Below are 16,243 nucleotides of genomic sequence, written 5' to 3'. Positions count from 1 at the left end.
TGTTTATCTTCCAGCAATATTCTCTCTCTTTTTTTTTTTTTGACAGGCCCCTGCAGCCTACCTGAGGCAACTCTAAGTCCCATGAGACTTCACTCTTAAGGCGGCTTTGGAGAATGCATTATTCAAAAACCACACAAATGCAAAAGCACTCCCTGTTCTCATGTGCTTTTTGGAGGGTCTGGAGGCCACATGAGAACACACCCCATTCTCCTGCCAGAAATCTGCCAGAAATAGCAGAGAGAATGGGGTGTGCTTTCAAAATGGGGGAGTTTGGTGTTGGTGATTGCTGGCATGTGACCCAAAATACCATGTTATGTCGCCTTTGACATCTATAGCATAGGTTCACCAACACTGTTCTATGATGTATATTCTAATTCCCAGAGGTTACAGTGTGCATTTTGATTCTTTTTGTTTCTGAGTTTTCTCACAAGAATGCTTTTGTGGGATATATAGAGAAATATCAGAAGGAAGGGAAATATACAAAGCCTAAATTGGCTCCTGCGAAACAATCTTACAGAATATTTCAGTTAATTCACACTGTTACAATGAACATTTAGTCTGATGTTTGAAATTTCCAGCTGCTAGAAGTTAAATCCACAGAAATATCATAGAAATAGAGAACATGTCAAAATAGGTACATAGACATGTACAATAATTTGTATGCAATCTAGCTGCCAGACTCTAGACCAAGATTCTGCAAAGTGATCAGTGGGACCACAATATCCAATATTATTGCTGTTTTATTATTATATGTAGTACTATTAGTAGCATTTATTAATTTATGTTCATGTAATAAACACTTGAGGTTCAGTGAACAATCTGAAATTTTATTAAGGGCCATTGAATTGAAGAGTTTCAGAAGCCCTTTTCTAGACCATATCTAATTGTTCCGAAATCTGAAACAAAAGCCATTCCTCTCTCGAAACTCCTATAGCCAGATATTCCCTACATTTTAATTAAAGCAATAAAGCCAGGATAGGTGTAGGATCATATATGGATTCATTATCTGGTCTTCTAATCCCCTAAAAAAATAAAAGCAGGGGCGGCTTGTTTCTGATATTGTTGAAGTAAACAATTCAAAGTGATTCTTTGTGTATTACTTTATTGGCAAAGTGTTAAGGTAGAAATGACATTATTATTTATCTGTTCCCTTAGGCTGAAATAGCACAGCTTCAAGAACAGCTAGCTCTAAAAGACTCCGAAATTGAACGATTACAGAGTCAAATCTCGAGGACGTCAGCAAATAATGAAATTGCAGAGAGAGGTAATGGTGTGTGCTTCATTTCTGTTATTGCCAGATGTTTTAAAGAATCATATGTAGATTGTTATTATTTAAAATGAAGTGTCTAATAGACAGCCATAGTGCCAAAGAGAATGAAAACTGATTTTCTCAGTTATCCATACAGCATTTCTGCATTTATTAAGCTATGACGGTTGCATTCCCATATCCTGCTTCATTATCTATGTATTGTGTCACAGTTTTAATTGGCTTGCAGCAATTCAGATGGAATTCCCACTGCAATCTTGTTCGATATTAGGCAAGAGTATACTCCTGCTAAGAGTTTGCTGGAGATAGACTTGCTTTCCATATTCTGGGGAAGAAGAATTATTTTTCATTAACTATACTATTATTACAGATTATGCAAAGTAACAGGCAATATTAAATGTTATTCTTACTTTTTCTTATTTACCAATATACATCAGTCACACAAGCAAAATATAGGTTTACTGGCTGTATTTCAGTCAAAAATTGTAGAAAGTTCTGTTAAAGATGCTTATTTGCATTCCTGTACTGAGTTAGGGATTGCAATTAATGATATGCATGGTCCTTTCCCACTTGATGATTTCATAATGTTATACAATAATTATTCAGCCTTTTATCCTTCCAGATCAAATGTAGATGATTGAATCTTGTTCTCCTATTTATGGGCAGCAAAATTGAATTAGTGGTACTTTACCATAAATAAATGAATATTTTAAGATGTTTTTCAAATATGTCTTGTTACACACTAGGAATTGATTACTTATTAAATGGATATGAGTTCTACTTATTTATAATGTTGTTGCATGCTTTGCATTAAACGCATGTTTACTAGATTTGACTATTGGCTAAAAGTTGCTAGAAATGTTAGCAAAGACACTTGTTTTTGAAGACTACTGAATTGTCTCTGGATTCCAAAAGGATCCTGTGCATTTTAAGTGGCTGAGCTCCTTACAAACATTCTTAACCCCACTTTGAAAAGGGGAAAGAGATTAGAAATGTCAAGTATATCTTTTATTTTTGGATGCATATTTCAGTGGAAATGAATATAGATATCTCTGCTGTTTTTTCCTGCATTCTTGATTGACTTTCTCCATTTCCTGTTGTAGAGGAAGTGTATAAGAGAAGGCTAAAAGAGAAATGTAAGCCCTGAGATTTCACTTTCTTGCTTTTCAAACACAAATTTCAGCTAAAATACATTTCTGCAGCAGTGATTTATATTTTGCTGCTAAATCATAATGTTAATATATGTGAATAACTCACTATTGAAAGCAACCAGACAGCTATTTGAATTATCTAAACACAGATAACACAGTTATGATGGTAATTGGGACTGGAATTTATGTCACTAATTGATGTGATTGTAAAATACAATGTCACATGACTACATCGTTTAGCATCAGCAATCCTGGTAGTCCCTATTGCTAACCAAACCCAACCAGTTGTTAAGTGAGGACCCACCCTGATCTTCTTCCTGGGTTGATCCCTCCCAGCTCCAAGCTTCAACAAGGAGTGACTGCCTCCTTTTCAATTCCCCTCACCCATCCAGCTCTGTCTCATCTCTGTCTTTTGGTCACCTTGCACAGCGACACTTCATAGCAGTGGCGCTATGGCTGAAGTCGAGGCCTAAAGTTTATCTCAGCCAGCCGCCACCATCCCCAGACCATCAGTTCAATTCAAGTGTCACTGCTAATTAATGCTTCCTCAGACTCCATGCCATGGCCAATCACCCCAGAGCTACAGCACAAAACCCTGGCCACCCCTCCACTGTGAACACCACAGACCCACAGCTGACTTTTGTCATCTTCCTCCATCTGCTGATGAGGCATGCTCAGCTCATCCCTATGCAAGGCAGCTGCCAGCCATGCCAGGCCTTCTTCCTGAGACTACTTGCCTGTGCCATTCTTGCAATCCTTTGGAAAGCTTCTGAGCCCTTCCATATCATTGTGAAAATAGTGTGTGCTATTTGAAGAACAACGCAAGTGGCCAGCTGAGACTGCTGAAGGCCCCAGGCCTCTACTTTAGCCCTGACACTGCCACCACCACCAAGGAGTCCCTGTAGGGTAGGCCATGGGGAGATAGGTGGCTGGGAGAAGTTGAAATGCTCATCTGGTCATAACTGAGGACTGATGGCTTTCTCTCTCATCTTAGCCCCACATGGCTGTTGCTGTAGGAAAAATAGGAGGAGATAGGAATATTATGTATGTTTGTGCCTTGAGTTACCTATAAATGATAAAGATGGGATGAAAATGCAAATAAGCAATAAATGATGACATGGGGTGCTGTAAAGGCCATAACTTCAGGGACTCATAAATATCATTCATTCAGCACCCTGTAGCTTTAAAGAGTTGCTGAACAAATTATTGTTAAATGAGGACTACTTGTACTGTAAGATTGTGTTGCAGATAGCATTTTTGTTGTTTGCATTATCGGTCAAAAGAATAAATCTCAGTCTGAAATTAGATAACACTTTTAAATAGGCTCTGTCAAAGTCAATAAATTCCAGTACAAGCTCCTTATAGTTACATTTTGAGTATCTAAAATGCTCTCTTTAATTACATGTTGTTGATTTCAGTAGGTTTATCTGTAATAAAACCTAATTCCAACCCATAAAGATCTTTTTAAGTGCTTTTCTACAACGGGTTGCAATACTCTACCAATTTTGACAGATTTTTAAGTAGCAGCAGACCTGCTTATTGGATTGTAAACACCAAGGTTGTAGGTTAGACTGGATAGTTTAAAAAAATATTGAAATACAAACCACCATTGGCTGCAGTGAAATGATAGAATTGTATTAACTTCATTTCTAAGATACTTTTTTTCCTTTTTATTTCCAGTACCCATCCGGCATTTATAGTTTTGTTAAAAAAACAAAAAAAAATGATCTTTTAAAATATTTTACTTGTCTAATAAAGTACTTTTAGAGTACTTCAATATCAAAAGGCCTTGCTGTGGCTCTTTTAGAAGGTTAATGTTTATTTGTATCCCTTTTATTATTTTTTTACAAATAACTCAAGGCAGTGAACATATCCAACATAACTTCCTCCTGCTATTTTCCCCACAACAATAAACCTGTGAAGTGATTTGGACTGAAGAGAGTGTGACTGGCCCAAGTTCACATAGATGGCTTTCATGGCTAAGGAGGCACTAGAACTCACAATCTCCCAGTTTAGCCTGGTGCCTTAGCTACTAGACCAAATTGGCTTTGGTCTTAATACAAAATGCACTTTTTTTCTGTCTGGTTACTGTACATTGCATGCAATTGTGTATGGCTTTGTCTTTCTTTCAACTTTAATTTTTAAGATAAATTAAAATAAAACATATAATTACTAACTCTGCCACTCGCTCAATATACTTTACGAAACTTTATAAATCATTAGAATGAATAATCCATGAAATTATCTTTAAACAATGATATTTCCTCCATACTCAACTAATATACGTAACTAGCGCTCTCTCTTTCTTGATACTTTTCTTGTATGTCATGTTGCCATATTTGCAGATTATTCCTTTGAAGCTTAAATAAATTGAATTGTTTTACATTACTGTACAAAAAACTCTGGAACTTGGAAAACGACCATTTAAAATTCCTCAGAATTGTTTGGGCAGATATTAGAATCGAATCCATTTTTACATCACCAGCTATATCTTTTTCCTAAAATGCTAGCAATTTCATGTCTGCAGTGAAGAATCTTCCATCCAGTTGGTAGTACTTACAATATTTCAGCCACGTATCCATGTTTTATCTTTGAAGGATGACTGAGCTGTTCTATTACAGTAAATCACCTTAGAATAAATCCAACATATAAATTAAGATTTTACATATAGACTAAAACAAGGCAACCAAACTGACTGCAAGAAATGCAGGCAGCCCCTAGTTGTTAGCAAAGAAATTGAGTTTTCTGTTTTTCTTAGCTGCCATCTAGTGATAACATGGATACTTGCAATCCAATCTGGAAGAAGACCGTGAAGATAGCCTACATTTAAAAAAACACACAGATAAAAATCTTAAATAGCGAAAGGTTGTTATAGTACAGTATGTCGTGAATACCTTGCGCATAGCAAGACTTTACTTTTCCTAAAACTCCCTGAAGCAGATTCAAGAGAAAAGGATACAGTGGAACAATTGCTACCATTTTTATATTAATGCCGTTAATATATTTTTCCCAAGGACTTTTATATCATTTAATAAAGCAGAAAGAGGCAGTTATTCTTAGAAATAGGAAAGAAGAACAAAATCCAAACTTTATAACCAACTTTTCAAGTGATGTTTTAAGAAGGTGGATTTTATTTTTAAAAATTGACAATTACTCTCAATTACTTTGAGTTTGAAATTGTCCATTTTCTCAAATTTAAAATATTGACACTTTTTAATAAGCAACTAGTGTCTATAGTCCATACAAATCTGCCTATATACAGACACTTAAACATACAAGACTTTGAATCTTTTACTAGTTGTACAATTGCAGGCTATTTTTTTTCCTGTTGTTTTTATTTTCTGCTGTATTTTCAGTAACTTGAATGTTGCATTAAAAAAATAGTGCCATTTTTTTCCACATTCTCCTCCCTTATGTAGCAGTCTAAACTTCTCTTTTCCACCAAAAGAAGGCTATTATAGGGTAAAATGCAGGGAAGGGGGGGAGCTGAGGCTATTCCTTTTTAAAACATCACTAATTGTGCTAGAAGGGTGAGGGAGAGGAACAATAATTGAAACCTTCTAAAATGGGGAGAGTGCGGTAGGCTCATGATGTCTTAACTGGGCTTACCGTCTAGAACAGGGGTGTCAAACTCGCATTGTCACATTGTTGTCACATGATGTATCATGACATTTTTCCCCTTTGCTAAAATGGAGGTGGGGTGGCCAGCATGTGACACATCCAGCCCGTGAGCCACAAGTTTGACATCCCTGAACTAGAAGGTTGGCAGTTCATGCCGGGTGAGTTCCCAACCTTGTCCAAGCTCCTGCCCACTACCAGTTCAAAACCATGCAAATGCAAGTAGATAGAAAGGTATGGTGAGAAAGTAACAGTCTTCCGTGTGCATTGGCAGATAGTCATGCTGGCCACAGGGCTACGGAAGCATCTTTGGACAACACTGGCTCCCTCGGCTGGGAAACAGACAGGAGCAGCACCCTCTAGAGTCAGACTCAATTGGACAGAGGCAGTGGTGGGTTGCAGGCGGTACACCCCAGCACCGGGTAGCGTTCCAGTATGGTGCTCCGGAGGGCCTGCCCGCCCACGCTCCTTACCTGTCTTTAAACTCTTCGGTGCTTCCGCGCACTTGCACAACGCACACAGTCCCTGTGCGATGCTCCACCGAGCAGCTGCAGCATTGCAGAGGCTCGCGGAGGCATCACTGGACGGTAAGACATGTATGTGTGCACTGCCCGCGTTCGTGTGGAGAATGCCAGTCCCTGTTGTAACCGTACCGGTTGCAACGGGATCCAGAACCCACCACTGGACAGAGGAAACCTTTACCATTTTTTTTAAGAGACATGTATGTCTGATAAAACCTGGGAACTAATACTCAGGAACTATTTGCTATCTGCATATCATTTAAATGGGAAGAGAGGCAATGAAGGTGAAATAGCTATTATGGTTCTCTAAATCAATCATGTTGAATACCATTTTGGGTAATTCACACTGTTCAAAATTGTTTCCATTTTTAGACCAAGAAGTCCAGCGTTTGAAAGTAGGAATGGAATCACTATTGGTTGCAAATCAGGAAAAGGTAAGAAAGCAGTTAAGAGGTTTGTTGTGTTTTGTTTGTTGGAAGGTAATGTTAATACACAATCTGTTTGGCTTCCAGATGTACCTCCCTTGTGCCTTTAATTACAGAGCTAAAATCTGCTCTGCTCTAACTTTCCTATCTGATCTGAAGAACAAGCCCAGCCTTTTTCTCTTAAAGAGAGAGATCTTTTTTTTAAATTGTTTAAATTGTTAAATTTAAATTGTTTAAATTGTTTTAAATTGTTTTTAATAGCATAATAAAAGCTAATACAAACCAGAATTTTTAAAAGGAGAAAATAATGCAACGAAAAGAAAGACAAATGTATGAAAAAAACTCCCTGACCCCCAAAAAGTGACTTCCCACAATGAAAAATGTAAACGATTTCAATCTCTTTACCTCCTCCTAGCTAACAAATATAAGACCCTTCAACCCATAACCTCTTAGCCATAGGGAAGACATATAGTAGCGTCATTCTTCAATCCAATTACCAGCAAAAGATCCAAACAAAACTCTAAAATCTCCATAATGTATATATGGAACTCAACATTCTACATCTCAGTTATAACATAAATCATTTATAACATTTAAAAGCCATACAATGGTTCCACGCTCCTAATGTAATCTAAATAAAAGAAAGCCCATATTTTAAAGCCACCATTTCTCCTTTACAAAAAACAAGCTCCAACATACCACATTCCAGAAAGCTACTTATCTCTACAATATACATTCCATATCTCTAAACTGTAAGCACATCCACATGTCATATGTTTAAAGTAATCCTAATAGCCTAATATAAACAAAAGACTAACATTTAGCATAACAAAGAGAAATATTTTCTCCTTTAAAAAGACCAAGTTCTCACTTTAAATTTTCAAAAAGCAGTTAAATACAAAGCCAGTTTAACTTCTATAAGTTTAGGATTGCATAAAGTAGGTGTAAGGGAAAGAATCTTTACATCATATTAAATGTGAGCAAATCCAGAACCAATTAAAATACCAGTAAATCCAGGAAGAGCTACCCAAAATGACAACATATCCCATTTTATCCTCAGTCGAATAAACTAACTATTTTCTTCTAAACAGGCTGTCTTTTTCTGTAATCCATTCAAATGGTTGCTGGTTAAAAATTACTGGTTACAAATTACTTTAGCATTTTATACAACCTCTTTTGTAAATCTAACAAAAAGGAAATTATTGCAATTGTTCTTTGGGATTATCATTGTTATTTTATTTTTAATTTGTAGAGTCTTATTGAATCTTCTCTTAATATCTGGTGACAAATTCTTATTCAGAATCTTGTTATAGTTTTCTCAAATAAATTTTGCTGCATAGCTTGTTCCATAACATCTTCATATGGGAACCAAGTGTTCTCAAGAAGACCCAACAAAGCTGACATGAATGAATCAAATTAATGACGCAGATCCCCATGCAGTTCCTCAAAGATATGTGTAAACTCCATTATAAATTGCTTGTCTTTTATGTCTCCAATCTCCAAAACAAAATTTTATTCCCACAGGCATACATTTATTTTTTTAAAGTAATCTCAGAGTCTTAATGCTCAAAGTCCAAAACTCCAGAATTTTCTGAACCCTTAAAATTTTCTATTGTCTTGCTTTCAGCTGTTTAAATTCTTAAAGACTATAAAAATAAATCTTTATATTCTTATATTGACGACTGAAAGCACTCACCCAGTACTTCCAGCCTTGTCGCTCTGCAGGTCTTAATTTGTTTAAAATAGGTACAAGACATTTTCTAAAAATAGATAGCAAGGGAGGTGCACAAACTTTGTGTCATTTGAAAAATGTCATTTGCAGCTGGAACAAATATAGTGAATTCCCCTGTCTCCCAATTTCACCATTACCACCACCCCTACCGCCATCACCAGAGATAACTGTCTTTCAATCTCTTCGTGAGGAAGAGGAGGAACCATAAGGAGAAATAGTTTGAGCAATTTCTCCTGTGCGCTGCTTGGAGAGTCCAAGCATGAGTTAACTTTAGTCTATCTGCCCAAGGACTGAGTTGAATTTTGAGCAATTTCTCATCTCTTTGATCCAGAGAGGTTTGAATGAGGCAATCTGTGCCGGCCCCTGTGTAATTTCTGCAACTCTTGGTTCCACTTGTCCATTGAGCTATCTTCATTCAGCCATATTCCTCCAGAAATCACTTTGAGAGAGATTTTAAAAGGAAAAAAATAAAACCCTCCTTGCTCAGGAATATCCTTTCCTTTCCATTCTGCATTTTCTCATCCCTAACTGATTGATGTTGAGTATCAAAAGTTTAAATCGAGGTAGCAATAGCAATAGTAGTTAGACTTATATACCGCTTCATAGGGCTTTCAGCCCTCTCTAAGCGGTTTACAGAGTCAGCATATCGCCCCCACAGTCTGGGTCCTCATTTCACCCACCTCGGAAGGATGGAAGGCTGAGTCAACCCTGAGCCGGTGAGATTAGAACCGCTGAACTGCAGATAACAGTCAGCTGAAGTGGCCTGCAGTACTGCACCCTAACCACTGCGCCACCTCGGCTCTTATTGTAGTGGGTCTTAAAAACATCTTATCCTGAATCCAATGAGCCTTATGTTTTTGAGTCCCATGTATGGACAGTCACTTTGCTTTCTCACTCCGCTTTGAGATATGCACAAACTCCTTCAATAGCTCACAAGCAGCTGCAGCTACACCTTCACTCATTTCTCTTGTTCTCTCACTGCTAGATCTGACCCAATCCAACTCAAGGAAAGGGAAGCTTTTCCGAGGATAGAGAGCATACAGCTTGCATTGTCTCTTTTTAAAGGTTTTATATTTGTGTTGCTGCTCAAAATTTCTCTGTGCACAAAACTAATTGGTTAATTCATGCTCATTTATTTCTTTGGCTGGTTTCTTCATTCCTCAGATATCTGTTCTGTCTCCCTGTTCCTTCTTGGAAGCTATACATGATGCACTCATTTTGAGGTCATGGTTTCTGGCATTGTATAATGTGCTGACCTTTTACTAATTTTTTTCATTCATGTTGTCTCTAGCTTTTCAGAATTTTTATTTTTAATTATTACAATTTTAAAATGGCTTAATCTTTTATTATAGCTATTCTATTTTTCTTTATATTTTATGGAATATATATTATATTCAAGCCATAACTGGGTAGGGGGAGGATTTTTATCAAATATGGTTGCAAAATAGTTCTATGATTTGCTTTTTACAGGAAAGAAAATGAACATCTAAGTACAGTTTTCCAAATATCAAAGTGAATGCTGGTGCCAGCACTAACAACATGTTGCCTTTTTTGTGTATCTGATTAAAACCAACCTAGAAAAAAATATACTTTTTTATCATTTGGCAACAAACCACAGAAACAACTTCAGGATTTGAAAGACTAGAAAAAGTCTCATGTATCTAATGTTTCATATAGAACTTTCTGTGTTTGATTATTTTGACACTCTTATAAATTCAGTGTTGTTGTCTTTTCCTTTATAGGACCGCCGCATAGAAGAGTTAACCGTTTTGCTAAGCCAGTACCGAAAAGTGAAAGAGATAATGCTAGCAGTCCAAGGTATAATTAATTACTGATGTATTGATTGGAAGATCCTCAAAATGGTCTCATCTAATTTAATAACTAACATTTATTTAATGTTCAAAAAAATGGCCAACTGCCTTCATTACCATCTCTTCTTCCCCCCAAAAAACCCCTTTTCTGCTTCTTTCTCAGTTATTCGATGTATCCTTAGTCTACTTCAAAGTGTTTCAATTAAGTCTTGACTCCTCTGTCTGGAATATTAGGCAGACAAGACTTTTTGAGTTCCAATACACTGTTGAACCTTTTTTTCCATCAGCATTTATAGTTCTGTGGATATTTTGTGTTGAATGCAGTGCAACAACCTCTATGTTTATTATGTAATCATATGTCATTCATCAGTGGATTGCAATGTCAGTATGAGAAAAGTAAAAGAAAGGTAAACAAGTTTTTTTCCCTACTATTTGTGTTTATAGCGGGTGAACCATAGCATAATATTGATTAGAGCTGTAATCCACAAGATACTATATAGAAATACAGTTGTGGAAAAAACAACCTACTTCCATTTCCTTTAAAATTGAATAGACTGATAAATGTTTGTGTGGTTGTTTCAGAGAGAACATTTTAAAATAAAAGGATTATGCACTCGTTTTCTACAAGGTAATATAAAAAAGTTTTTTAAAAAAGCAAACTGGCTTGCTGCTGATATGTTGAAAATAACTAAAGAAAAGCTGAATTCAAAAGGCAACAGAGACAGAAATGTTTGCCCAGGTACAGGTTGAATTAAATAAGAAGAGACATCTTACATTTAAGGAACTGCATCTAAACAGACATGCATCAAAGAGAGTGAGGATAACATGTGGAGGAAAAGTGCAGGAGATTTATTTAAGAAAATCACGATAACATTGTATGTAAATATAGAACACAAAGTTCTCCTGAAGAAAAAAAATTAAGGTGCAAATATTTGGAGGAACTTTGCCAAAAATATTGTAAAATTGATGATGGGTTAGAAAGGTTTGATCACTGAAGTAGAGCTAGAAATGAAGTTAAATGTGTCCTAGAACATATTGCTATCAATCAAGCTGCGGGACTTGATGAAATACTAGCATTGCTGTCAGAAGTTAAAATACTGTTTGAAGTTTGTAATTTGGTATAGAAAACATAGCAGCAAGCCAAGGGGATGGAAATGTTCAATTTACATTCCAATATCAAACTAGGGCAATCCTATTTTTCAAACTACTAAATGGCTGCACTTATCTCAGACGCAAATCTTAAAGATTCTCTGATCCAGATTTCAGCCATTCATGGAATGATAGCAATCTCACTTATACCGCTCCATAGTGCTTTACAGCACTCTCTAAGAGATTTACAGAATCAGTGTATCTGGGTCCTCATTTTATTGACCTCAGAAGGATGGAAAGCTGTGTCAACCTTGAGCCGATCAGGATCAAACTCCTGGCAATGGGTAAAGTTAACCTGCAATGCTGCATTTTAACCACTACAGCTCTAATAAGAATGAATAAGAAATACAAGGTAAACAAGCTACATTAAAAAAAGATGGGAGATTTCTGAGATCAGACTAATAGCAACTAGTGGATAATGGAGAAGGCAAGGAACCTTCAAAAAGATTCTGATTTTTCCTTTGTTGATTATACAAATTTGATTGTATAGATCACAACAAATTAATACATTGGTGTACCAGTCTAAATATTGATGCATTTGTTTCAACTTTCAAATTTTCAGGCATCAGAATTTTCTGCAGGAACTTCTCTCTTTGCATGATATATCCAAAGTATTTAAAATTTATAGTAGCTTCATTATTGTTGTCTCTAGCAAACAGTTTAGGTTTTCTTTATCTAACATTGAACTTATGAAAACTTTAAAAAAAGCAGTTATTGACGGACAATCTAGACAATCACTAATAATCAGAAGTAATTGAATTGCAAGGTACAGATTGAAAGACTAAGAAAAAACTTTGATCAAATCACCCTTTTCATATAAGAGATAGATACAGATAAAAATCACCATATGTTTGTCTGCAAATTATTGTTGTTGTTAGAATTACAATTATTATAAGAATTCTCATTATTCTCAGGTCAAGAAGTGATAACATTCTATAACTGTAAAACATTCATAGCAATAAAAGTTGTACAATCATTACATTGGAACACATTTTTAAAACCCTATCATTAAAGGGAATAGAATCCAGCAAGATAAATTGGTGAGCGTAGCATAAATGTAATGTATTTTGAATTCTGTGTATTCATATCCTTATCAGATGTGCAGGAATTTAGAGCATTGTAACATAACAAATATTCAGTTTATGCTTTCCAAGAAGCTTCTTTGTTTGAGATCTCAATCACCTTAACTTACCTGTACAAAATGCAGAAGTCTCCAGATGTAGGAGCTCAAAGTATTGCTTAGTTACTATGATAACAATAATTTTGACAATGGAAGCATTCTTAATATTTAATAATGAATTTTCCCACAATAACATAACACTAATGAGAAAAAAAATCAAGGTTGAAAGAATATTAGTTGGCTTTTGGTCTCGTATGTCTACTTTCTTCAAACTGTCACCCTTAAGCATGAAACGTTTATTGAATGGGATGGCAAATTGCATTCAGATAATTTCTGCTTCCATCGTCAAAACTGTTTTCTTTTCATGCTTAATTTATTTTGTGTGTGTTCACTTATCTTCGTATCTGGGCTTTTCTAACTCCATTCAGGAATTGTGGCATTTTATGTTGATGTCTAGTCAGAATGGGAGACATACCGGTATATCTAAAACATTTATTCTCCCTTCTTTAAAATAAAAGCTGGATACCCAAATAAATAAGTTTTAAACCCATTTCGCCATAATAATGTACAACTAATGCATTATAGTTTTAGTGAGGCTATAATTATAGTATTGCAGTTTAAATAAAGCTATAGGGTAATACTTGCTGACATGGTACATAATTTGACATTAGAAATTACTTTAATCATCATATTTCCCATCTTGTAGTCATTATTAGGCTAATGCCAAGCCTAATCCTTTAATATTTCTTAAATGATAGGTCTAGCAAGAAGGTTGCATTAAATGGCTTGCTTTTTCTCCAGAGCAGGCAAAAAATACAGGAAGAATTGCAAGAAGTAACTTCTTTGTCAGGCCTTGCTTCCATTTATCTAAACATAATATGTAAAATAAATGTTATGGGGCAATATTTTATTGTGCATGGTTATATTTTCCAGTGATGTAATGTATCTTTAAAAGAGCTTATTTACCACAAAACATTCAGTGATCCAATCTGCTGTAGTTAACTATCTTTGGCTCTTATGGGTAAAACTGTAATGGAACAACATAAAAAATAACTTGCGCTCTCTCTTCCCCCTTCCTCTCTCCCTCCCTCCACATATTCATACAAATATGTTCATGCTCTAGTATTCAACCTCTTATAGTACTTTATATTTTTACATATATGGTATTTATATATTACAGCTTTGATTTAATATTATAGAAATTATAATATTTTCCTTAAATATAATTTGATTAGCTCCTCCTTCTACATAGGTTAATTTTACAGATATTGTTGTTTGGCATGAAACTCAGATTTTCCCTATGAAATTAGGTATGTGCAATTATCTGTATCATCAACAGAGGAAACCTTTTTTTAGCCAGATGCCTCTTATATATTGTTATATCATGGAATAATCTATATTTGTTTTCCTCAAACATTGGAAAAAATATTAAAATTACCTTGTCTTCTTAGAAGAAGACAAGAAAATTACTTATCAAGAGTAAATATGCTTTTCAGGCATCCTCAAAATACATCAGTGGTATCTATATTTAATTAATTTAATCAGACAAATTTTAATTATTTATTTTTTAAATTTACTGGATGCCCATCCTACCATAGGGTAACTCTGGGCAGCTTACAGATACATCTAAGTTAAAACATATTTTTTTAAAAAAATTAAAACCAAAGTCATAAGGGGGCGGAGCAGGGGCAGACTGGGGAAGGTAGGATCTGTTATTAGTCAACTACTTCCATTGCGCTGTTCCCCCACTGTGGCCCCAAGCCAAGTGGCAAAGCCACATCTCTAGATCTTATGAAAAGATAGGAGGGTTGGGGCCAACCTCACATATTGCGGGGGGGGGGGGGGGGCAAGATGTTCCAGCAGAGAAGGCCCTCTTCCTGAACCCCACCATCCAGTATAATCACACTGATAGGACCTGTAGCATGCCTCCTCCGCCGGCATGAATGGTATGGGCCAATCCCAGTGGGCTGAGACCCATGCCATGAAGGGGTTTTAAAGGTGATCACCAACACCTTGAATTGCACCTGGAAGCAGACTGGTAACCAATGCAACTCAAGGTGTTACAGGGGTCATTCTTGGGGAGGCCAAAACTACTCACGCTGCTGCATTCTGCACCAGCTATAGCTCAAATGGTGCTCAATCATCTTGAATAATTAGTATTTGTAATCTTTCCACAAGAACCAATGTTAATGAATTACATAGTTCATCAAATTATTCTCTCATTTTACAGAAGAGAACTCTAGTAATCTAGGCATTTGGTGCCTATGTGTTCAAAAGCTGTAGAGGTGTATTTACATGATTGCCAATAACTGGTTCAGATCAAATTACTTCAAAACTACAGTCTTCTCCATCTAGCCAGTGGCTTCTTCTATATACAGAGTTCAATTTTATAAGACATTTAAAGCGGAGCAGATTCTCAGTTTCAACTGTAACTTTAAATTTTATGTGGTGGTTCATATTGAACTGGCCATGGTTCTTGATATTAATTCTTGCTCATAGCATAATATGATTTTTAGTTATCTAAGCCAAAATATTTAAACAATCATAATTTACTAATGATGTACTGGGAAATTATAACTTCCTTAGCCTTTTTAAGGTCTTTTATTTATTTGTACTTTATCATTTTATTTTCTCTATTTGTTTTATATTTATATTTGTATATACTTTGTATACAAATGACTTCCTGGGAATAGTTCCTGCATTATCTTGTAAAGATTTTTGGAAATAGTTTGCCATTAACTTCTTCCTAGGGTTAAGGGAGAGAGTGACTGGCCCAAGGTCACTCAACTGGCTTCGTGCCTAAGGTGGAACTAGAACAGAGCTGTCTTCTGGTTATTAGCTAATGCCTTAATTACCACACTAAACTCACATTCTGAAAATCCTTTAACCGTTTTCAATTCCAAATTTCAACTTTGGAAAATCATATATTTTCTTTTCTAGAAAATGTGATGTAGTTGTTAAAGAGATTACTGTATATAATAATCAGCAACATATATCAGGAATTGTTCGTTAAAAGGTGTTAGATACCAGAATCAGTTACAATGGTTTACACCAAGGTACTCTGTTCTGGCGGGAACAGAGATTCAACCTGATTGGTCGAAGGATCTGACAGCTCCCTATAAAAGGGCTGCTGTCAGACTGAACCTTTGCTGGATTGTACATAGTTGACTTCTGTTAATAAAGAGCTGTTGCTGCCTAAGCCTGAGTGTGCCTTTCCTTTACCTGATCTAACAAAATGAAATTAACTTTTCTTGCTGATTCAGCCAATTGATATTTAGACTTTAGTATTATTATGGGGTTTTGTCCTTTTAACTGACTTTTTAAAAATTTTGTACCTTCAAGGAACCTCAGAAAGAGTTTTGTCTGCCAGTGGTGAAGTTGATTTTGAAGCAACCTTAAGAAAATGGAACCACATGCACGCGCCTCAAATAGAATATAAAACAGAGGTT

General features: G+C 35.8%; 1 protein-coding gene across 11 annotated transcripts in view; it reads left to right on the top strand.

Annotated features, from left to right (window-relative positions):
* The window catches only part of PPFIBP2 (PPFIB scaffold protein 2), a 139,451-nt gene that overhangs the window by 98,993 nt on the left and 24,215 nt on the right, over positions 1-16,243 (top strand). For 9 of the 11 annotated variants that reach the window (XM_087718346.1, XM_087718316.1, XM_087718329.1 and 6 more), the window contains 5 exons: positions 1,156-1,264; positions 2,371-2,403; positions 6,930-6,991; positions 10,457-10,532; positions 16,137-16,240. In XM_087718346.1, coding sequence (XP_087574472.1) covers positions 1,156-1,264; positions 2,371-2,403; positions 6,930-6,991; positions 10,457-10,532; positions 16,137-16,240 — 384 coding nt within the window. The remainder of the gene's footprint in view (positions 1-1,155; positions 1,265-2,370; positions 2,404-6,929; positions 6,992-10,456; positions 10,533-16,136; positions 16,241-16,243) is intronic. The other 2 variants (XM_087718335.1, XM_087718371.1) reach the window with 1 other exon arrangement.

Source organism: Thamnophis sirtalis, unplaced genomic scaffold, assembly GCF_051295495.1.
Source record: "Thamnophis sirtalis isolate CommonGarterSnake01/CBP01778 unplaced genomic scaffold, rThaSir2_p1.2 scaffold_1, whole genome shotgun sequence".
In the NCBI taxonomy this organism is placed as follows: domain Eukaryota; kingdom Metazoa; phylum Chordata; class Lepidosauria; order Squamata; family Natricidae; genus Thamnophis; species Thamnophis sirtalis.
Note: the sequence above shows the minus strand (reverse complement) of the source record. Positions and strands in the feature narration are given on the sequence as shown.